Source organism: Aotus nancymaae, unplaced genomic scaffold, assembly GCF_030222135.1.
Source record: "Aotus nancymaae isolate 86718 unplaced genomic scaffold, 86718_ANA_hifiasm-v0.15.2.pri h1tg000014l, whole genome shotgun sequence".
Taxonomy (NCBI): domain Eukaryota; kingdom Metazoa; phylum Chordata; class Mammalia; order Primates; family Aotidae; genus Aotus; species Aotus nancymaae.
Genome location: NW_026988425.1, coordinates 52,669,990 through 52,695,537, shown reverse-complemented (window position 1 = coordinate 52,695,537; position 25,548 = coordinate 52,669,990). Strand labels below are relative to the sequence as shown.

General features: G+C 39.6%; 1 protein-coding gene across 2 annotated transcripts in view; it reads right to left on the bottom strand.

Moving 5' to 3' along the window:
• Nucleotides 1–25,548, bottom strand: part of RAB3C (RAB3C, member RAS oncogene family) — a 266,342-nt gene that overhangs the window by 222,679 nt on the left and 18,115 nt on the right. For both annotated transcript variants that reach the window (XM_012457277.3, XM_012457276.3), the window contains exon 2: nucleotides 12,020–12,247. In XM_012457277.3, coding sequence (XP_012312700.2) covers nucleotides 12,020–12,247 — 228 coding nt within the window. The remainder of the gene's footprint in view (nucleotides 1–12,019; nucleotides 12,248–25,548) is intronic.

The following is a 25,548-nucleotide window of genomic DNA, read 5'->3' as shown; positions in this document are numbered from 1 at the left end:
TAAGTCTTCATCTTGAATGACTATTTCTTCTGCAAAGAGGATCAACAACCTCCAATATATTGTTACTACACTGCCTCAGCATTTCTCCCCCACTGACTTGGGAACTGACTTAGATCCAGGTTCTGTGGGGCCCAAAGTTTATAATATTTGAGAAGCATCTTGCAGAACTTTCAGTTTATATCAAGAAGAGAGTCAGAAAGGTGCAACCTGAGGTGGTTACGGCGGGGCACTCTGAGTGGTTTTATATTAACAGGGAAAACTTTCAAAATGGCAAAGCACAATGTTCTGAGACAGGATGTTGAATTTTTTTCTTGGTCTAAGCTACAAATAATAACAAGAACTAATACTTCTTGAGTCTTACCATTTATGAGGTTCTATGTTAAATGAAATATACATCTTAACCCAATTATTCCTCATAACCATAGTATGAGGGAGATAATCTAATATGCCCATTATACAGGTAAACAGACTGGAGTCGAGAGAAGTTAGGAAGCTTCTAGAATGGAGCCGATTCAGGATTTGAACCCAGACAGTTTGACATCAAAGCCTGTGCTCCTAACCGGAATGCTACACTTGCTTCTGGGAAACAGAGTTTTCCCAAGTGATCTTATTTCCCTGTGTAATATTTCCTTAAACTTTTCAATGGTGTGAATAAATATCCCCCAACTTGAACTCCTGAAGTAATGGGATAGAAGAATGATGGTGATTGTAAGAACTAAAAATACCTAATAAGATTTAGGAGTACAAACGAACAAATTTAACAATTAAATACGTATAGGGTAAATGAGCATGACCATAACTCTGTTAGATATGACTGTACTCATTCATGAATTCAATATGTGCTGAGATCTCCTTTGGGCTAATAATCCTAGATGCTGAGACTCCTGAATTAAACGATGTCTAGTCCATAACCCATAGGAGCTCATAACTTAGTGGAAGAGGCAGATAAGAAAAATCAAAATCTGAATAATAGATTATTCATATACCTGTTAATAATATGACTTTTATTCAGGTATTGAAAGTTTTAACTCTTGCTCTCATCTCGATTTTTTTCTCTTCTCTATCTGGAAAGAATGTCCATGTTAAATGTTTTCCCTGGCACTATTTACTATTGAATCTGTATCACACAAATACACAAGTTACATTAGAGTTATGGCAGATTCTCTGTGGGCTAAATGTCTTTAAGTTTGTGCCTCCCCCTCTACTTTCCTTCCTATTGTCTAGTTTTAAGAGACCTCATGGGCTCTTTTCATAAGATCTGCCATCTCCAAGGGGGCTTACCCCATGGATGGAGTCTGCCAGAGATATGTCTGTATGTTCTTCTGCCCTTGTTCTAAAAGACGTTGTAGAGCAATGGTTTTCCAGGATGAGCCCTTCCTGCCTTCCTCTAGGTAAAGGGTTTGGAGGTGGAAGAAAAGAAATGCAAGGCTTCTGAGCCTACTGAAAACAGGTCAATTCCCTCTAGTCATTGGAATTTTCTATATCCCTTCCTTTAAAGACATGACTCCATGACATAAAAAAAATTTGCAAATCACTGTGGGAAATGCCAAAAAGCTTAAGGAGACAAACTTCTCTTTAGTTGAGATAGAGATAGTACTATAACCTCCTCATTTTGCTTCATGTCCAGTTCAAAGACTAGAATAGAAAACTGAGATGAAGCCAAATGGAGAGAAAATGCTTCTAAACTTCAATATCTAAGAATGTAGTGAGTAGGAGGAAAAGAAAGAATTCAAAGCAAAGTTAGCAACCAGATAGAAATGGGACTGTACTAGGTCGTGGAGAGAGGGAAAGAATGATGATAAGCTGGTAGGGAAAGAAGAGAAAAGGATAAAGGAGCAAGTAGAACCATTGCCAATAGAGTATGTCAGAGGCTCTTAAGCTTTGACGCTATTTTCCCAGGCACATACAACCTCTGACCACAGCCACTCTAAAGAATAGGCCTCCAGCCTGCCACCATATTTGGGCTAATCTAAGACTGTTCTCTGGCTCTAGAAAACAGAAGGAGGTCTGAGAAGAGGACCTTAGTCTGCCCCTTCCCCGATCCATCCTCAATGTTTGTACACTAAAGTAGATCTCCCTTCAGCCCTCTATGAACAGAGACAATATGACAGCATGAACTGTTCCTCAGAATGGCAGTTATCACCTGGGAAGTTTATTGAAAATTCACATCCCCTGATTCTGTTTACAGAGAGATTTTAATTTGGTAGGCTTGAAATGGGGTTCAAAATCTACAGTTTTAACACATTCCCCAAATGATTCTGACATGGGACTGACTCTGAGACGACACTTTGTAGGGACCATGGTTTCTGTGTTAAAATTATTGACCAGACATCCTCTGGGAGATAGTGGTGGTAATAAACCCCAGTATAAAAAAACTGTTCACCCAGGCTTCTAGTTTCTACAGGCTTCTTTGTCTGATTGCTTTCATATGTGAATGTCTCTCATATTCTGAGACCAGACCATCTGCAAACTTGAGTGCCTCCCAACCGTAGAATCACTTTCACGTGTCATCATCGAGGCCAGGCTGAAAGGACTCAGCAGATCTGTATTTTCACCAGTCTCTGAGTAAGAGGCCTCTCTCCTTTAATCTCTGCTTTCAGCCTTTCTGTCATTACAAAACTCAATTTAGAATTTCATTCTCAAAACCACATATACAGACCTTGCTACAACATTTGCAGAAGCTAGCCATATAGCAAAGTAAGAAAAATGCTTTCAATTCTCACTCTTTTATTATATATCCAATTGACAATAAATTAGGACAAATTAAGTAGTAGAGATAAAATATTCTGAGTTTTGTCTTAACCTGAAGGTTAATTCCTTTGTAAAATTTGAAGAGAGGAAACCCCCCGCCCAAAAAACAAAACTATTATGCTTTTTCCTTTAAGTAGGAGGACAGCTCAATTGTTTAATTAAAATGAAATAATTTATATCAGCCCATTTCTCCCTCTCAATTACAGTAGAGTATCAATAATTTGCCTTGCGGAGGGATCCGAGATGGCCAATTAGGAGCAGCTCAGGATTGCAGCTCTCAGTGAAAGTGCAGAGGGTGAGTGGATGCTGCATTTCCAGATGGATTTTTATTGCCCACAAACCAGGAGATTCCCACATGGAGGAGCCCCACGGGTCGCCAGCATGGCTGGTTTGGCCAGTGTGGCTGTTTTCGCTGGTGCGGCAGTTCTCCATACAAAATACACGGGTCCAGGTGCCATTTTAGCTGGTGACTGGAGCTCCTGGAAGACAGTCACCCATTCATCTGATTAAAAAGGGGAATGAAACAGAGAGCCAGGCCAGGAGATTCCCGGGCAAAAAAGTGCTACGAATCTCAGCACACCTGTTTCAGCCAGCGCAGTGGGTCACTGCATGGGAAATCACACAGATCCCGGTGCCTGGAACACCTGGGAGAAAGAATTGACCGTTAAACTAAAAAAAGAAAAAAAAAAGAGGCTCTGAGGCAGGGAGCCAGGTGATCAGGCTTGGCTGGTCCCACCCCCATAAAAAAAACAGCAATTGGAAATGCTCTGGATTGAGAATTTCGCAGCAAGCACAACTGAACCCGGGACAGTCCAGCTCTGTCGGGGAAGGGCATCCACCATTACCGAGGCAGTCCACCACTACGGAGGTAGTTTGCCATTGCCAAGGCAGTCTGCCTTTGCTGAGGCAGTCCGCCATTACAGAGAGAGTCTGCCATTATAGAGGTGGGCTGCCATTGCCGAGGCAGTTCTAACTACACCTGTATAAACAGGACTGCACGGAAGTTCATACAGCAGCTGGGTAGAGCCCATAGCAGCTCAACAAAGCCTCTGCAGTCAGACAGTGACTAGGCTGCCTCCTCACTGGGCAGGGCAGCCCTGAGAAAAGGAAGCAGTACAACAGAAACTCATAAATAAAGCCCTAACTACCCAGGACAGAGCACTTGGGGAAAAAAAAGGCGTTTATGAGTTCTGCTGCAGCAGACTTAAACGTACCTGCCCAGCAGCTCTGAATGAACAATGGAGATCACAGCTCAACACTTGAGCTACTATAAAGGACAGACTGTCTCCTCAAGCAGCTTCCTGACCCCCGTATATCCAAAGAGTCACCTCATAAAGGAGAGCTCAGACTGACATCTGGCAGGTATCCTTCTGGGACAAAGATAGCAGAAGAAAAAACTGGCTGCAACCTTTACTGTTCTGCAGCCACTGCAGGTGATCCCCAAAGCAAGCAGGGCCTGGAGTGGACTTCAGCAGCCCTACAGCAGAAGGGCCAGACTATTAGAAGGAAAACTAAGAAACAGAAAGAAATAACTTCATCATCAACAAATGGGATGTCCACTCAGAGACCCAATCTGAAAGTCAACAACCACAAAGACGACAGGTGGATAAATCCACAAAGATGGGAAGAAACCAGCACAAAGGATAAAAACACCAGAAACCAGAACACCTCTCCTCCTCCAAGGGATCACAACTCCCCACCAGCAAGGGAACAAGGCTGGATGGAGAAGGAGTGTGATGAATTGACAGAATCAGGCTTCAGAAGGTGGGTAATAAGAAACTTCCAAGAGCTAAAAGAACACGTTCTAACCCAATGCAAAGAAACTAAGAAGCTTGAAAAAGATTTGACAAAATGCTAAAGAGAATAAACAACTTAGAGAGGAATATAAGTGAATTGATGGAGCTGAAAAACACAACACTAGAACTTCACGAAGCATACACAAGTTTCAACAGCCGAATTAACCAAGCAGAAGAAAGCATATCAGAGGTCGAAGATCAACTCAATGAAATAAAATGAGAAGGCAAGATTAGAGAAAAAAGGGTAAAAAGGAATGAACAAAGTCTCTAAGAAATATGGGACTATGTGAAAAGACCTAATCTACATTTGATAGGTGTACCTGAATGTGACGGAAAGAATGAATCCAAGCTGGAAAATACTCTTCAGGATATTATCCAGGAAAACTTCCCCAACCTAGCAAGGCAGGCCAATATTCAAGTCCAGGAAATACAGAGAACACCACAAAGATATTCCTCAAGAAGAGCAACCCCAAGGCACATAATCGTCAGATTCACCAGAGTTGAAATGAAGAAAATGCTAAGGGCAGCCAGAGAGAAAGGTGAGGTTACCCACAAAGGGAAGCCCATCAGACTCACAGCAGATCTCTCAGCAGAAACCCTACAAGCCAGAAGAGAGTGGGGGCCGATATTCAACATCCTTAAAGAAAAGAACTTTCAACCCAGAATTTCATATGCAGCCAAACTAAGCTTCATAAGTTAAGGAAAAATAAAATCCTTTATGAACAAGCAAGTATTCAGAAATTTCATCATCACCAGCCTTGCTTTACAAGAGCTCCTGAAAGAGGCCCTAAACATAGAAAGGAAAAACCAGTACCAGCCATTCCAAAAACATACCAAATGGTAAAAAGCAACAACACAATGAAGAAACTGCATCAACTAATGGGCAAAACAGCCAGCTAGCATCAAAATGGCAGGATCAAATTCACACATAACAATATTAACCCTAAATGTAAATGGACTAAATGCCCCAATCAAAAGACACAGACTGGCAAATCGGATAAAAAGGCAAAACCCATTGGTGTGCTGTATCCAGGAAACCCATCTCACATGCAAGGATACAAAAAGGCTCAAAATAAAGGGATGGAGGAAGATTTACCAAGCAAATGGAGAGTAAAAAAAAAAAGGAGGAGTTGCAATTCTCATCTCTGATAAAATAGACTTTAAACCAACAAAGATCAAAAGAGACAAAGAAGGACATTACATAATGCTAAAAGGATCAATGCAACAAGAAGAGCTAATGATCCTAAATATATATGCACCCAATACAGGAGCACCTAGATACATAAGGCAAGTTCTTAATGACTTACAAAGAGACTTAGACTCCCACACAATAATAGTGGGAGACTTTAACACCCCATTGTCAATATTAGACAGATCAACCAGACAGAAAATTAACAAGGATATCCAGGACTTGAACTCAGACCTGGACCAAGCAAACCTAACAGACATTTACAGAACTCTCCACCCCAAAGCCACAGAATATACATTCTTCTCAGCACCACATCACACTTACTCTAAAATTGACCACATAATTGGAAGTAAATCACTCCTCAGCAAATGCAAAAGAACCGAAACCATAACAAACAGTCTCTCAGACCACAGTGCAATCAAGTTAGAACTCAGAATTCAGAAGCCAACCCAGAACCACACAGCCTCATGGAAATTGAACAACTTTCTCCTGAATGTTGACTGGATAAACACTGAAATGAAGGCAGAAATAAAGATGTTCTTCGAAACCAACGAGAACGAAGACACCACATACCAGAATCTCTGGGACACATTTAAAGCAGTCTCTAGAGGAAAATATATAGCAATAGGTGCCCACATGAGAAGAAAGGAGAGATCTAAAATTGACACTCTATCGTCAAAATTGAAAGAGCTAGAGGAGCAAGATCAAAAAAACTCAAAACCTAGCAGAAGACAAGAAATAACTAAGATCAAAGCAGAATTGAAGGAGATAGAGACACGAAAAACCCTTCAAAAAATCAATAAATCCAGGAGCTGGTTTTTTGAAAAGATCAACAAAATAGACAGACCACTAGCCAGACTAATAAAAAAGACAAGAGAGAATAACCAAATAGATGCAATAAAAAATGATAAAGGGGATATCACCACAGATGCCAGAGAAATTCAAACCATCATCAGAGATTATTGCAAACAACTATATGCACATAAACTAGAAAACCTGGAAGAAATGGATAAATTCCTGGACAGTTGCCTCCTCCCAAGCCTAAACCAGGAAGAAGTCAAAACCCTGAATAGACCAATAACAAGGTCTGAAGTCAAGGCAGCAATTAAGAGCCTACCACCCAAAAAAAGCCCAGGTCCAGATGGGTTCACAGCCGAATTCTACCAGACATACAAAGAGGAACTGGTACCATTCCTACTGAAACTATTTCAAATAATCCAAAAAGAAGGAATCCTTTCCAAATCATTTTATGAGACCAACATCATCCTAATACCAAAACCCGGCAGAGACTCAACAAGAAAAGAAAATTACAGGCCAATATCCAAGATGAACATAGATGCAAAAATCTTCAATAAAATACTGGCAAGCCGATTGCAACAGCACATCAAAAAGCTTATCCACCATGATCAAGTAGGATTCGTCCCAGGGATGCAAGGCTGGTTCAATATACGCAAGTCTATAAATGTAATTCACCACATAAACAGAACCAAAGACAAAAACCACATGATTATCTCAATCGATGCAGAGAAGGCCTTCGACAAAATTCAACAGCCCTTTATGCTAAAAACTCTCAATAAACTAGGTATCGACGGAACGTACCTCAAAATAATAAAAGCTATTTATGACAAACCAACAGCCAATATCATACTGAATGGGCAAAAACTGGAAGCATTCCCTTTGAAATCGGGCACTAGACAAGGATGCCCTCTCTCACCACTCCTGTTCAATATAGTACTGGAAGTTCTAGCCAGAGCAATCAGACAAGAAAAAGAAATAAAGGGTATTCAATTAGGAAAGGAGGAAGTCAAATTGTCTCTATTTGCAGACGACATGATTGTATATCTAGAAGACCCTATCATCTCAGCCCAAAATCTCCTGAAACTGATAAGCAACTTCAGCAAAGTCTCAGGATACAAAATCAATGTGCAAAAATCACAAGCATTCCTATACACCAATAATAGACTTAAAGAGAGCCAAATCAAGAATGAACTGCCATTCACAATTGCTACAAAGAGAATAAAATACCTAGGAATACAACTAACAAGGAACGTAAAGGACCTCTTCAAGGAGAACTACAAACCACTGTTCAACGAAATAAGAGAGGACACAAACAGATGGAGAAACATTCCATGTTCATGGTTAGGAAGAATTACTATCGTGAAAATGGCCATACTGCCCAAAGTAATTTACAGATTCAACGCTATCCCCATCAAGCTACCAATGACCTTCTTCACAGAACTGGAAAAAACCACCTTAAACTTCATATGGAACCAAAAGAGAGCCCGCATAGCCAAGTCAATTCTAAGCAAAAAGAACAAAGCAGGAGGCATCACACTACCGGACTTCAAACTCTACTACAAGGCTACGGTAATCAAAACAGCATGGTACTGGTACCAAAACAGAGATATAGACCAATGGAACAGAACAGAGGCGTCGGAGGCGACACAACATATCTACAACCACCCAATCTTTGACAAACCTGATAAAAAAACAAGCAATGGGGAAAGGATTCCCTGTTCAATAAGTGGTGTTGGGAAAGCTGGCTAACCATATGCAGAAAGCAGAAACTCGACCCCTTCCTGACACCTTACACTAAAATTGACTCCAGATGGATTAAAGACTTAAACATAAGGCCTAACACCATAAAAACACTAGAAGGAAACCTAGGCAAAACCATTCAGGACATAGGCGTAGGCAAGGACTTTATGACCAAAACACCAAAAGCATTGGCAACAAAAGTCAAAATAGACAAATGGGACCTAATCAAACTCCACAGCTTCTGCACGGCAAAAGAAACAGTCAATAGAGTGAATCGGCAACCAACAGAATGGGAAAAAATTTTTGCAGCCTACCCATCTGACAAAGGGCTGATATCCAGAATTTACAACGAGCTAAAAAAGATTTACAAGAAAAAAACAAAGAAGCCCATTCAAAAATGGGCGAAGGATATGAACAGATACTTTACAAAAGAAGACATACAAGAGGCCAACAAACATACGAAAAAATGCTCATCATCACTGGTCATTAGAGAAATGCAAATCAAAACTACACTGAGATACCATCTCACGCCAGTTAGATTGGCAATTATTAAAAAATCTGGAGAAAATAGATGCTGGAGAGGATGTGGAGAAATAGGAACACTTTTACACTGTTGGTGGGAGTGTAAATTAGTTCAACCACTGTGGAAAACAGTGTGGCGATTCCTCAAGGACCTAGAAATAGAAATTCCATTTGACCCAGCAATCCCATTACTGGGCATATATCCAAAGGATTATAAATCGTTCTACTATAAGGACACATGCACACGAATGTTCATTGCAGCACAGTTTACAATAGCAAAGACCTGGAACCAACCCAAATGCCCATCGATGATAGCTTGGACAGGAAAAATGTGGCACATATACACCATGGAATATTATGCAGCCATTAAAAATGAGGAGTTCGCGTCCTTTGTAGGGACATGGATGAACCTGGAAACCATCATTCTCAGCAAACTGACACAAGAACACAAAACCAAACACCACATGTTCTCACTCATAGGAGGGTGTTGAACAAGGAGAACACATGGACACAGGGAGGGGAGCACTATACACGGGGGTCTGTTGCGGGGGAGTGGGGGGGACAGCGGGGGGGGGGAGTTGGGGAGGGATAGCATGGGGAGAAATGCCAGAAATGGGTGAGGGGGAGGGAGGCAGCAAATCACACTGCCATGAATGCACCTATGCAACAACTTTGCATGTTTTTCACATGTACCCCAAAACCTAAAATGCAATTAAAAAAAAATAAAATAAAAAATAAAATAAATAAAAATAAATAAAAAATAAAGAACACATGTACCTAAAGAGGAAGAAATTGGATTATGTTTTAATTGCAACAATATTAATGGCCATTAATCTACTATTGTGACTGACTAGGGGGGAAAAGTGAAGGATTCCCAAGTGGCTGAACCCTGACAGGAGTGTAGGTGACTGCAGAGCAGGAGAACAGAGTCCCTAGAATGAGGTCTCAGGCCTGACTGTTTATAGACTTGAAGGTTTTTTGTTTATTTTTTTTAAAGAAACTGGCAGATTTTGGAAGATTAGAGACAAATCTGGAGAGAATGATATTTCAGAGACATTTTGATGAACTTACGGAAACTGAGAAGCATGAGGTGGTATTAGAGTAGAAGCAGCTCAGGAATCTGAGCTTCGGTTGGCTCAGAGAAGAGCTACATTCATCCAGAAGTGAGATGTAGACAGAAATAACTTATTTCAATGCCTGCAAAAAGGTGAGTGAACTAGCACTGGCCTGATACCAGCACTGAGTGTTTTAAGGAATGTATTTTTAAGTGTGAAAAATGATTCATATTATTTGAAATACATATGATTTACATTAAAGATATATCATTTTGTACCTCAACAAATAATTTCCATCAAAAACCTACACTGAAAATTTGCTAGAAATTACAAGACTGCCTTAACACACCATGTTGATGTTTTAGGTAAATGATTCTAACAACTATTTTTAATTATCTCTACGACAGAAAGAATAGAGGAAAAAGTGGAGCTATCAACCAGAGGAATGATTGTTCTTTCATATTAGCAAACAGAACATTGTCATGGAGTTAAGGGATGTATAGTTTCCAAATTAATTTAATTTTCCATTCACCAAACCCCTGAGAATTAAGGGACCTTTCTTAAAACTTAATATGAAATGTATCATATAACAATTGGGTTGCCTACAGTTCAAAAGGAAGAGAATGAATCAGGATCCAGACATGAAGCAATGGACAAAGCTTTTTCAGCCATACAGAGGAGTGTGTGACTGGTATCTACACTAATTGAGGTCAAGTTTCTGAAGAGTAATACTCCCAATAAAAATGGCTTTGGGGAATGATGGAGCAGGGAATATGCTCAACCTAAGGCCTACTTGTACAAGTTCTTACGTGAATTATAATTAGATTTGAAAGACTCCAGAGTTGGAATAAGTAAAACAGTAACGGCCTATTGAGGCTATCTAAGAAGCCTCAATATATATACCTACATCTGTGTATATACCTACATCTTTAAATTTTACTTTAAATTTCTACTTTAATAAAACCTTTAGGATGTTTAAAGGTCATTCAGTTTATATAGATTTTTAAATAAGTGGATGTTTTCTTTTTTAAAAAAAGTTAAATTATCTACTCTGGGATTGTTTCTGTTTGTTGTCTGTTTTTTGTTTTTAGCTTTCCATATTCATGAATGGAGGCTTATTGTCAGTCCTACAGATCAATCCTGGTACCAGCACCAAATGGTAGTAGCTGTTGTAAATGTCTCAGAAGAAGGTAGAAAACACCTTTTGGGAAATGCCTGATTACAGATCAAATCAATTTGACCGGCAGGGGTATAAAGGAATTTTTTAAAAATGTACCAAAACTTACTGTAGAAACATTCTGCCTTTGTACATATTATGATGTTAATAAAATATTTACTACATCAGTCTTTTTTCATGTAACCATTTTTTTAATTGATTACTTCATCTTTTATATGACCTTGGACCTGCTATCCACATATATTTTCCTCTGTTTTTTGCTCACTGGTCTCCTAAATTTATCCCACCAGTTTGGCTACCTCTGATCTTCTTCTGGAGTTAAGGAGAGGCAAAAAGGTAGCCAAATGGTCTCAAAACTTCAGGGGAACTTTCTATTTTGGGAAGACTGTTCCAAATAAAATAAATGAAATAAATATTTCATTTCATTTGTTTTGTTTGCATATATAAGCATGGCTCTTAGAGTTGAAAACAGTTTGCACAGTATAAATAGACCATCTTTGATGTTGTATCTGGAGCTTTATGAAGGGTCTAAACCTATACTTTTCCTACATTTGGTTGTTTATCTTCTTTAAAATGCCCAGGAAAGGCTGCTTTCTGTGACCTAAAAGGCCAGATCCACTTAGCCTATTTTATAGACTATGAAAATGTCAGAGGAGGAGTCACAGACTTTCTCAAGGTTACACAGATCATAAAGGACAGAGCCAGACTTAAAGTTCCTTCCGCCAGCAACAAGATAGAGGTTCGGATTTTTTTTTTTTTCTTCTGAAGATTCTTAAGGAGTGCCACATGACAACATGGCATAATAATTCACCCTTCGTATCTTAAAGAGTAATCACCACTGTCTTTGAAACAGAATGTTCTGCAGCAGAGAGCCTGGAAATTGAGGCTCACGGACGCCATGGGGATAGAACAAGACAGAAAGTTTCTCCCTTACACATGGATATGTTCAACACCCCAGCCTGAAGAACACTGCCAGTTCAAAGCCACTTACCCAAATCTGAAGCTTGATTCTCTTTTCATTTTTGAATACAGTTTTTACTTTGAAATCGATCCCCACTGTGCTGACGAATGCAGATGTAAAGGAGTCATCCGCATAACGGAATAGAAAAGATGTCTTCCCCACACTGCTATTGCCGATGATGAGTAATTTGAACATGTAGTCAAAGTTCTGATCAGAGGAGTCTTTCTGGCCATACCTGGCATCTTGGGCAGAAGCCATCTGTGATAAAAACAAAACAAAAACAAAAGAGGTATAGATCAGACTCTCATTTGATAAGAAGTTGGCAGCATACTCATTATTGGGTGTGCCAGAAACAGATGTCAGACACTCAGGAGGCGAATGGAGAGTGCTCCCCAGTCTTCCTCTGATACTGGTATCCATGGCAATAATTCCCTGCTGAAAGACAGAACAGCAAATCTTACAGGCCTTTCCAGCTGTGCTGGTACATGTCACTGCTCAGCATTCAGAACCAATCAAAGACACCAAAGGGGATGTCTATAAGGGTAACATGACAAGCAAAGACAAGAAATTGGCCAGGGCATGTGGGCTCTGAAACTTTATAATCCTACTGAGGGAGACACCAAAGTGGCTGAACAGCAGGATGTTTGTTCCCGAATTATCTGAATGATTAGAATCTCTCTTATTTCATAGGGAATCACACCCAAAGCATATCTCTACTTCATTTATTATCATATCAAATCAACATCCTAACATAAATATCAGTGTCTTTTAAATTAAAAATCATTGTGATGGCAAATATATGCAGTTAAAACAATGTGCCAGATACTATTAACTTATTTAATCCCTCACAATAACCTGATGAGATGGGTACTTTTTATTATTATTATACTTTAAGTTCTGAGATACATGTGCAGAATGTGCAGGTTTGTTACATAGGTACACATGTACCATGGTGGTTTGCTACACCCATCACCCCATCATCTACATTAGGTATTTCTCCTAATGCTATCCCTCCCCTATCCCCCTACCCTCTGACAGGTCCCAGTGTGTGATGTTCCCCTTTCTGTGTCCATGTGTTCTCATTGTTCATCTCCCACTTATGAGTGAGAACATGTGGAGTTTGGTTTTCTGTTCTTGGGTTAATCTTCTGAAAATGATGGTTTCCAGCTTCATTCATGTCCCTGCAAAGGACATAAAACTCATCCTTTTTTATGGCTGGACAGTATTCTATGGTGTATATGTGCCACATTTTCTTTATCCAGTCTATCACTGATGGGCATTTGAGTTGGTACCAAGACTTTGCTATTGTGAATAGTCTGCAATAAACATACCTGTACATGTGTCTTTATAGTAGAATGATTTATAATCCTTTGGGTGTATATCCAGTAATGAAATTGCTGGGTCAAATGGTATTTATGGTTCTAGATCTTTGAAGAATTACCACACTGTCTTTCAGAATGGTTGAAAGACAGTGTGGTAATTCTTCAAAGATCTATAACTAATTTACACTCCGAGATGGGTGCTTTTAATATTTCCATATTAAAATGAGAAAATTGAGGCCCAGCGATATTACATAAGTTGCTCAACTTCATACAGGTGTTAATAGTAGAGGCAGGATTCAAACAAGCAGTGTGGTGCCAGGGCTCATGTTCTTCACACCTGCCCTACTTCCAAATGATGGCTAGGGAGGCTTGCACAAGTGACCTAAAAGGCCATGTAGGAAATAGTCACTGTGAAATGCATCAGTGGAGAACCTGACCTGGGTTCAAAACTTAGCTCCACTACTTATTGGTTGTGTGACCTTGGTTTGTTATTTTAAATTGGTGTACCACAGCTTTCTGCCTTATATGAAATGAAAAAATATAATATCTAACTTGGAATTCTTGTGAAAATAATAGATGATATAGCTGTAAAGCAGATATGTAAAGCATCTAGCATAAAACAGAAAATGGTCTCTACAACCAATTACAAATGCTTTAGGCATATATTGACTTTTATTCAACCTTTTTGATGATCATCTTAACATCTATCACAAATGATATTGCATTACTTCTAAGCATCATTTGGCTCAATATAGAAAAGAGGTATTTAGAACGTTGCATCTACTGATTAGTACATTTGCTCAGCACATTTTCTGATGCTATAAATTATTTGGCAATTGTTGTTCTGCTTAATATGGTAGCCACTAGTCACATATGGCGATTTAAACTTATATTAATATGAAATAAAATTAGAAATTCAGTACCTCAATCATACTAGCCACATTTCAATGCAAAATAGCAACATATGACTAATGGCTACTGTACTGGACAGGGCGAGTACAGAACATTGGCATAATTGCAGAAAGCTCTATTATAGAACGCTAGACTAGATCGCCTATTTTCCATTGCCCATAAAAGCTGATTAATAGTTACATCTTTCTCTTTGGGGTAGGGGGAGGAAAAGGGAGAAGCTCCAAGCAATAGGAAAATGTTAGAAACAGTAACAAATGAGAGTGGATCAGACTCGATCCACTCAGCCTCATCTAGGACAACATTGGTTGCCTGAAGTCAGGGTGTGTGTGTGTGTGTGTTTGTGTGTGTGTGTGTGTGTACACATATGTTTACAGAAAACTGAGGAAAAAGGGAAATGGTGAGGTACGTGTTCCTCTTCTACAAATACTTAATGCCAGCAAGATAATACAATTTTATGAATAACAAAAAGGACAAAAGAAAAACCGTGTGTATCTCATGAAAGTTAAGGGCAATAAAGATTCAAATTGCATTTTACGTTTTCTTATTAAACATAAGCTTAAGCATTTCTCTTTTTAAGTCTATACAGCCACACCAATATATTCGGAAATTGTGAAAAACTATAACAAATGCTTTCCGGAGGGCAGAGGTAGGCCTCTAAAACAGGTAGATAGCATCACTTTCTTTTTAGGCCCACCAGCCCACACGCTAAAGTAAACTTTCCCCAACACACACAAGCCAAGGGCACAAGTAGGACTGCAACTCTTGACCACTAATTTGAACTGTGATATCTTGCCATGAAGATTGCTGGTGCCCAGGAATCCAGTTAACTGTTTCATTTGGCAGTGCTATTCCTGCAGACATTGCCTTTTCACCATTTAATACTCCTCTCCTATATGAGCTGCTAAGTTCAAACAGGCCTAAAAACGGCCTTCATTATGAAGATTCTTTTACCTTTTTTCATATAAACCAGGCTGGATTTGGGGGTCTGGTAAGAATGCTCAGCTAAGCCACAGCCAGAAAAGAGACACTATACATTTCCTAGAGCAGCTCACTTATTTGGCCTGATAGCCTCCTCTCTGTTGCACCCCATAACCCTATGGTGACATTCCAACTGAGGCCTGAGGATCTCTGGGATGCCTCAGAAGAAGATGTAATTAAGACTGCTGCTATCAATCTCAGGTCCCATTCCAAAATTAGGTTGGTTTCAAAAGCTGAAGAAACACAATTGTCCCTCGGCGTCTATAGGGGTTGGTTCCAGTACCTCCCATGGACACCAAAATCTGCAGATGCTCAACTACTTGATATAAAATGGTGTGGTATTCACATATAACTTATACATATTCTCCTGTATACTTTAAATTATCTATAGATTACTTATAATACCTAATGCAATGTAAATGCTATGTAAATGGTGGATATTCTGTATTGTCTAAGATATGCTAACAAGAAAGAAAAGTCTGTACATGTTCAGTACACATGAAATTTTTTCCCAAATATTTCCTATATGCAACTGGTTCAGTCTATACACAGGAACTCATGGATATGAAGGGCAAACTATATAGACATCATTAACATATAGCCTTTTGGAATATAACTGCAGGCATTTAGATGAAGGCAAGCACAACTGGGACGGCAATATCTTTAATTTCAAGGGCTAATATAACTTGTGTTGGCGACAAAGAAGGTAATGGGGGCAAAAGAGGGTGACTAGGAGGGAGACTGAGCTGGTGGACGTGTGTACCCAGCAAAATTCTTCTTAGGGAGAGCCTCTAAATGATTAATTAGAAAAAGTTATTAACTTACTTACTCTTGAAGACTGTTTATGGGTTTGCTTTTTTTCTTTTTTTAACTATTCCCTAATTTACACACATAATAAGATTCACAAAAAGCCAAAAAGATATGCATTGGGAATGTATGTTTGTTTTTGTAAAACTTCAGAATAATGAAATAAATCCTAGCTCAGAGGATGAAGAAAGAAACAGCTCTAATCTTGCTAAGACCACAAGTGAAGCAATTTGACAGCATATGAATGTCAAAGAGGCTTATAGACAGGCACTAGGTAAGTTTACTGACATCTCTACATGCCAAAGTCATGTGAACATTCTCAAAATTTTCATGGGGAAATATAGCTGAAATCTGAATAGAGGAGCAGGCAAGGAGCACATCAAATTTCATAATAGATTTACAAAAGTAACTCTTCAAATGGCATTAATTTCAACTTCCAATAACAAATAACCATAGAGTTGGAAAGAATCTTCAGGGCAGTGCAACTTCCTACCCATCATGTCCCTTTCATGGCACCCATCATCTGAAGTTGTTGTCCTAGCTTCATCCTTCACACTGAGAAGCAAGACGTTCACTATGCTTCGAAGCAGGCTTTACAGCATAGAGAGAACATCAGGTATCTGAAGGAACCCATCAGGCTCCGTAAGCTTTCTCTCCTCCTGCTTGGATGATTCCAACTGATGTAGCCTCTCTTATATATAGGACATGTCTGAAAATAGAACACCTCCTGCTAGGTTAAAACTGACACTGCTTCAGATTTTCGAAGTCCCATGTGTGGCTCTCATACTTGGTCACAGTATTTCAGATATTTATCTATTTAGTGCAAAGTAGAATGAAACCATTATATCTTACCAACTTGACTTAACAGTAAAGTCTCCAAAAATGCTCATCACTGTTTTCACATGTAACCACAGCCTTCTTCAGAGTTGTTCACATTTGTTTTTCAAATTACATAGGAAAAAGAAATTATTTGCAGGAATTAACTTGTGCACTCACAAATCTAAACTGCACTAAGCCATTCTGTGGATCTGATGAGGAAAAACAAAAATAAGTCGTTTCGAAGTTACTATGTTTCAAACCAACAGCCCCATTAAAAAGCAGACGAAGAAGACACACACACACACACGCACACACGCACACACGCATGCACGCATACACACACACACCCCTAGGAACACAGCTAACCAGGGAAGTGAAAGATCTCTACAAGGACAATTACAAAACACTGCTCAAAGAAATCAGAGATGACACAAACAAATGGAAAAACATTCCATGTTTATGGATAGGAAGAAGCAATATCATTAAAATGGCTATACTGCCCAAAGCAATTTATACATTCAACGTTATTCCTATTAAACTACCAATGACATTCCTCACAGAACTAGAAACAACTATTTTAAAATTCATATGGAACCAAAAAGAAGCATGAATAGCCAAGGCAATCCTAAGCAAAAAGAACAAAGCTAGAAGCATCATGCTACCCAACTTAAAACTATACTACAGGGCTACAATAACCAAAATAGCATGGTACTGGAACAAAAACAGACACATAGACCAATGGAACAGAATAGAGAACCCAGAAATAAGACTACACACCTACAACTATCTGATCTTCAACAAACCTGACAAAAACGAGCAATGGGGAAAGGACTTCAATAAACGGTGCTGCGAGAACTGGCTAGCAGTATGCAGAACACTGAAACTGGACCCCTTCCTTACCCCATATACAAAAACTAACTCAAGATGGATTAAAGACTTAAATGTAAGACACATAACATAAAAATCCCAGAAGACGAGCTAGGCAATATCATTCTTGACATAGGAGCAGGCAAAGATGTCATGACAAAGATGCCAAAACCAACTGCATCAAAAGCAAAAATTGATAAATAGGTTCTAATTAAATGAAAGAGCTTCTGCACAGCAAAAGAAACTATCAACAGGGTGAACAGAAAACCTACAGAAAGGGAGAAATTTTTTGACAAACTATGCATCTAACAAAGGTCTAATATACAGCATCTAAAAGGAACATAAACAAATTAACAAGAGAACAACAAACAGCCCCATTAAAAAGCAAGGAACATGAACAGACACTTTTCAAAAGTAGACATATATGCGCCTAACAAGCATATTAAAAAAAGGTCAACATCACTGATCACTAGAGTATTGCAAATCAAAACCACAATGAAATCCCATTTCACACCAGTCAGAATGGCTATTACTAAAAAATCAAAAAGGAACAGATTCTGGCAAGGTTGCAGAGAAAAAGGAATGCTTATACACTGTCGGTAGGAGTGTAAATTAGTTCAACCATTGTGGAAGACAGTGTGGCAATTCCCCAAAGACTTAAAAACAGAAATGCCATCAGACCCAGCCATCTCACCACTGTGTATATACCCAAAGGACCAGACATTGATCTACTGTAAAGACACATGCGCATATATGTTCATGATAGCCCTATTCACAATAGAAAGATATGGAACCAACCTAATGCCCACCAATGGTAGACTGGATAAAGAAAATGTGGTACACACACACCATGGAATCCTATGCAGCCATAAAAAAGAATAAAATTATGTATTTTGCAGGAACATGGGATGGAGCTGGAGGCCATTATTCTTAGCAAACTAACTCAGGAACAGAAAAACAAATACTGCATGTTCTCACTTACAAGTGAGAGCTAAATTATGAGAACACATGGACATATAGAGAGGAACAAAACACACTGGGGCCTATCGGAGAGTGAAGGGTGAAAGGAGGGAGAGGATTAGGAAAAATAACTAAGGAGTACTAGGCTTAATACCTGGATGATGAAATAATCTGTACAACAAACCCCATGACACAAATTTACCTATATACAAACCTATGCATGTACCCCTAAACTTAAAATAAAAGTTAAATAAAATGAAGTTACTATGTTCCAGCTACTACTATTGATAATAGCCTGAGGGTGAAAGGAAGAGGAACTAGGGTAAATTATTTTTAAAAAATGCAATTCTTTTTTGAAATTAGAAGGGTAAAAATAAGGATGGGACATATGTATTGGAAGTGCAGAAATAAATAAAGTAGTTTCTAACCTCAATCATTGTCACCTGTGAAAAATGAAAGAAAATGGCAAATTTCAGATTAAAAAAATACTCAACATTGTTAATATTAGAAAATGCAAATTAAGACCACAGTGAGATATCACTATATATCTATTATAACAGCTACAATTAGGAAAAAAAAATTAAAACCTGACAACAATTGCTGGCAAGGATGTGGAGCAACTGGAATGCTCATAAATTACTACTGAGACTGTTTAAAATGGAGCAGCCTCTCTGACAAACAGTTTAGCAGTTCCTCATGAAGTTAAATATGTATTTACCATATAACCTAACAATCGCACTCCTAGGGATTTGCCCAAGAGAAATAAAAACATACGTACACACACACACACATACACACACACACACACACACAGAGAAAAACAAAAATAATTTTTCCTGAGACCTTCAAAGTAAAGACTAAATCTTTAAAGCCAATAAAGAAAATATTTAAAGTTAGGATTTCCAAACATCTGTCACCTGGACTACAGGCTATTTCTTCTGGTGAAAGTCCTCATCTGTGCACAGGTTTGCAGGTTTGCAGGTTTCCACCTTTGTCTCTCAGAATGGATTAGAATTAGAATCTTGATGTGCTTTGCAACCTCTGGCCCACAATTTCTCCATGTATCTGCTGCTGTTTGCTCTTACAGGAGCCAGTTCACTGTTTACAACTCACCATTGAGCTGAAAGGATGCTGCCCAGGGAACGGGAAGTGGCCAAGGCACTGGAAGGTTTAAATTCTAACCCTGGCTTCTGAAGTAAAGGGACTCTGAAAAGGGCAGATTCAGAAATTTTATTTATCTTTTTCTTTACCTTAGCAGAGAATGAGTAACTATTTAATGGAACTCACAGGAGAATGTATACAATACTATGCAAAATTATGGCAATGCTTTCAAGATGCAAAGCACTATACATTTTAAAGGTATAAAGGTATTCCTCAAGCTGAATTTCTCCTTTCAGCCTTTCTCTGGACCTCCAACTCATGTGTAGCTTCTTTAGAAGATGTGGATAACTCTCAGCTTACGTACAGGAGTATGGCTAAATAATAACAGTGCACGGGTCTTACATGTTCTAGGTGCTTTACATGTATTATCACACCTAATCCCTGGAAGCTGTAACTAGTTCAACCATTAGCATCCCTTTTTAAAGGAACAGAACCTTCTGGTACATTTCAAAATGGCTACTTTCCCCTTTCCCCTGCTGGAAACATGAGACATTTTTCTCTGATCTTCACTGGAGGACCTGCTAGGGCTCCTGAAGGTAAAATGTAAAAAGTGTGAAGGGGCCCCTTAAGACTGGCACCCCATGGAAGTTTTCGTTCTCAGACTGGTCCACACTGAGCCTCCAGCAATGCAATTATAGTTCAGGTTCTTTTTGTTGTTGTTGTTGTTTGAGATGGAGTTTCACTCTTGTCACCCAGGCTAGAGAGCTCTGCAACCTCTACCTCCTGGGTTCAACAGATTCTCCTGCCTCAGCCTCCCAAGCAGCTGAAATTACAGGGGCCAGGTGCCTGATGCCACACCTGGCTAATTTTTGTATTTTTAGTAGAGACAGGGTTTCACCATGTTGGCCAAGCTAATCTTGAACTCCTGACTTCAGGGATTACAGGTGTGAGCCACTGTGGCTGGCCAGTTCATATTTTTCTACTTTAGTGCTAGTTTCCACAGAAGTTTCTGCTCTGTATCTGCCTGTCTGTCACTCCAATTACGAGGGGCAGTGATATGCCCCATGACTTCATTTATCTGATGGATATAAGAAGGGTTATTGATTTTTAGTTTGTTCAGCTTTTTTCTAGTGTGAAGATGGAAGTGATGACTTCCAAGCTCCTCACATGCAGAACCAAAAGTTATCTCCATTTTAAAGATGAAATTAAGGGAATCTGAGAGGAGGGAGGATCATTACAGACAGGAGGCAGGACTAGATTGCAGCTCCATACAGAGCAGCATACAGAGGCTTGCATTGTGAATTTTAGCTCCAGATTGAGTGCAAGAAAAAACCAGCAATCCTGAGAAGGTCCACAGACCCTCTGAAGGAAGCAGAGTGCTCCTGCAGGACCCAGAAGATGCCCCCAATACTGAGTGCCCCAACTGCGGAATTGAGAAAGGGAGGCCCTCCTATCCCAAATACACACCCCAGTGGAGAAGCTGAAGGTTTGTTTGTGGGAGAAGTTTCCTACTTTACCTGGAGCTGAGTCAAGTTAGAGCCAAACCGAGTGAAATACAGGGGTAGAGGAAGCAGCAGAAAGACCCTGGGAACTCGTGGGATCCCCAAGCAGCCCATTTTTGCCAGGCACCACAGGGATCCATCCAGAGGGCAGCCAGAGGAGGAAGGGGTAAAACTCCACAGGGAGAAGGAAATCTCTAGTTAAACTTTTCAACAATTTGACCAGGGCAAGAAGCCTCCCGGCCAGAACATGGGGGAAGTCATGAATCCGAATCCAGCTTGCAGACTTCACAGGCTGGAAAAGAACTAGGGCCTTTTTCTTTAGCAGCTGGGAGAAGGAAAGCCTTGGGCAAGTTTTCATGCCCATCTTGCCCTCCGCCTGGAAACAGACTTGGGGCTGCTGTGGGGGGCACGGTGGGAGTGAGGCAGCCTTTTGGTTTGTGTGGGAGCTGGGTGAAGCCTGTGACTGCCAGCTTTCCCCTACTTCCCTGACAACCTCCATGACTCAGCAGAGGCATCCATAATCCTCCTTGGTACACAACACCAGTGACCTGGAAATCTCACTCCCATCCCCCACAGCAGCTGAAGCAAGATCCACCCAAAGAAAGTATGAGCTCAGACAGGCCTAGTCCCACCTTCCATAGTCCTTCCCTACCCACCCACCCTTCTGGTAGTGGAAGACAAAGGGCATATAATCTTGGGAGTTCTAGGGCCCCACCCACTGCCAGTCCCTCTCCACACTACTACAGCTGATGCTTTCTGCAAAGTGCAACCTCCTGGCAGGAGGCCAATCAGCACAAAAATAGAGCATTAAACCACCAAAGCTAAGGACCCTCATGGAGTCCACTGCACCCTCCACCGCCTCCAGTGGAACAGGCACTGGTATCTATGGCTGAGAGACCCATAGATGGTTCATATCACAGGACTCTGTGTAGACTATCCCTAGTACCAGCCTGGAGTCAGATAGACTGGCTGGGTGGCTAGACCCATAAGACAGACAACAATCACTGCAATTTGGCTCACAGGAAGCCACATCCACAGGAAAAGGGGGAGAATACTACATCAAGGGAACACCCTGAGGGACAAAAGAATCTGAACAACAGCCTTCAGCCCTAGACTTTCCCTCTGACAGAACCTACCCAAATGAGAAGGAACCAGAAAACCAACCCTGGTAATATTACAAAACAAGGCTCTTCAACACCCCCCAAAAATCACACTAGTTCACCAGCAATTAATACAATCCAATAAGAAATCCCTGGTTTGCCTGAAAAAGAATTAAGGAGGTTAGTTATTAAGCTAATCAGGGAGGGACCAGAGAAAAGTGAAGCCCCATGCAAGGAAATCCATAAAAGGATACAGTAAGTGAAGGGAGAAATAGTCAAGGAAATAGACAGCTTAAAGAAAAAATGATAAAAAATTCAGGAAATGCTGGACACACTTTTATAAATGTGAAATGCTCTGGAAAGTCTCAGCAATAGAATTGAACAAGTAGAAGAAAGAAATTCAGAGCTTGAAGACAAGGTCTTCGAATTAACCCAATCCAACGAAGACAAAGAAAAAAGAATAAGAAAATATGAACAAAACCTCCAAGAAGTCTGGAATTATGTTAAATGACCAAATGCCAGAATAATCAGTGTTCCCGAAGAAGAAAATTCTAAAAGCTTGGAAAATATGTTTGGGGGAATAATCAAGGAAAACTTCCCTGGCCTTGCTAGAGACCTAGGCACCCAAATACAAGAAGCACGAAGAACACCTGGGAAATTCATCGCAAAAAGATCTTCACCTAGGCACATTGTCATCAGGTTATCCAAAGTTAAGACAAAGGAAAGAATCTTAAGGGCTTGAGACAGAGGCACCAGGTAACATATAAAGGAAAACCTATCAGATTAACAGCAGATTTCACAGCAGAAACCCTACAAGCTAGAAGGTATTGGAGCCATATCTTCAGCCTCCTTCAACAGAACTATTAACAGCCAAGAATGCAGTGAAACTAAGCATCATATATGAAGGAAAGATATAGTCATTTTCAGACAAACAAATGCTGAGAGAGTTTGTCATTACCAAGCCACCACTACAAGAAATGCTAAAAGGAGCGCTAAACCTTGAAACAAATACTGGAAACACATCAAAACAGAACCTCATTAAAGCATAAATCACACAGGACCTATAAAACAAAAAGACTGTTGTATGATGAATGCAACAGTACCTCACATTTCAATACTAACATTGAATGTAAATGGCCTAAATGCTCCACTTAAAAGATACAGAACCACAGAATAAATTAAGAATTCACCAACCATCTGCTGCCTTCAGGAGACTCACTTAACATATAAGGCCACACATAAACTTAAAGGGGTGGAAAAAGGCATTTCATACAAATGGACACCAAAAGTGAGCAGGGGTAACTATTCTTATATCAGAAAAAACAAACTTTATTTATTTATTTATTTTTATTATACTTTAAGTTCTGGGGTACATGTGCAGACTGTGCAGGTTACATAGGTATAGATTTGCCATGGTGGTGGTTTGCTGCATCCATCACTCCATCATCTACATGAGGTATTTCTCCTAATGCTATCCCTCCCCAATCCCTCCACCCCCTGCTATTCCTCCCCAGTTCCCTACCCTCCAGGCCCAGTGTGTGATGTTTGCCTGTGTCAGTGTGTTCTCATTGTTCAACACCCACTTATTAGTGAGAACATGTGGTGTTTGGTTTTCTGTTCTTGTGTCAGTTTGCTGAGAATGATAGTTTCCAGCTTCATCCATGTCCCTGCAAATGACATGAACTCATCCTTTTTCATGGCTGCATAGTATTCCATGGTGTATTGTGCCACATTTTCTTTATCCAGTCTACCACTGATGGTCATTTTGGTTGGTTCCAAGTCTTTGCTATTGTGAACAGTGCCACAATAAACATACGTGTGCATGTGTCTTTGTAATAGAATGATTTATAATCCTTTGGGTATATACTCAGTAATGGGATTGCTGGGTCAAATGGCATCTCTATTTTGGATCCTTGAGGAATCATCACACTGTCTTCCACAATGGTTGACCTAATTTACACTCCAACCAACAGTGTAAAAGCATTCCTATTTCTCCACATCCTCTCCAGCATCTGTCATCTCCTGATTTTTTAATCATCGCCATTCTAACTGGTGTGAGATGGTATCTCAATGTGGTTTTGATTTGCATTTCTCTAATGATCAGTGATAATGAGCTTTTTTTATATGTCTATTGGCTGCATAAATATCCTTTTTATGCAGTCTGTTCATATCCTTTGCCTACTTTTTGATTTTTTTTTCCTGTAAATTTTAAAGCAATAGTGATTAAAAGAGACAAAGAGGGACATTATGTAATGGTAAAAAGCCTTGTCCAACAGGAAAATATCACAATCCTAAACATATATGCATGCACCTAACACTGGAGCTCCCAAATTTGTAAAACAGTTACTAGCAGACATAAGAAATGAGATAGACAGCAACACAATACTAGTGGGAGATGTCAATACTCCACTGACAGCACTAGACAGGGCATCAAGACAGAAAATCAACAAAGAAAGAATGGATTTAAACTACACCTTGGAACAAATGGACTTAACAGATATATACAGAACATTTCATCCACCAACCACAGAATACATGTTCTATTCAACAGCACATGAAACTTTCTCCAAGATAGACCATCTAATAGGCCATAAAATAAGTCTCAATAAATTTAAGAAAATTAAAATTATATCAAGCATTCTCTCAGATCACAGTGGAATAAAACTGGAAATCAACTCCAAAAATAACCTTCAAAACCATGCAAATACGTGGAAATTAAATAACCTGTTCCTGAATGAGCATTGGGTCAAAAACAGAATCAAGATGGAAATTAAAAAATTCTTCAAACTGAATGACCATAATGACACAACCTATCAAAACCTCTGGAGGGCTAAGAGGAAAGTTCATAGCCCTAAATGCCTACATAAGAAAGTCTGAAAGAGCACAAGCAGACAATCTAAGGTTGCACCTCAGGGAACTAGAATAACAAGAACAAACCAAACCCAAACCCAGCAGAAGGAAGGAAATAACCAAGATCAGAGCAGAACTAAATGAAATTAAAAAATAATAAAAATACAAAAGATAAATGAAACAAAAAGCTGGTTCTTTGAAAAGATAAATAAAATTGTTAGACTATTAGCAAGATTAACCAAGAAAGAGAAAATTCAAATAACCTCACTAAGAAACGAAACAGGTGCTACGATAACTGACACCACTGAAATACAAAAGATCATTCAAGGCTACTATGAACA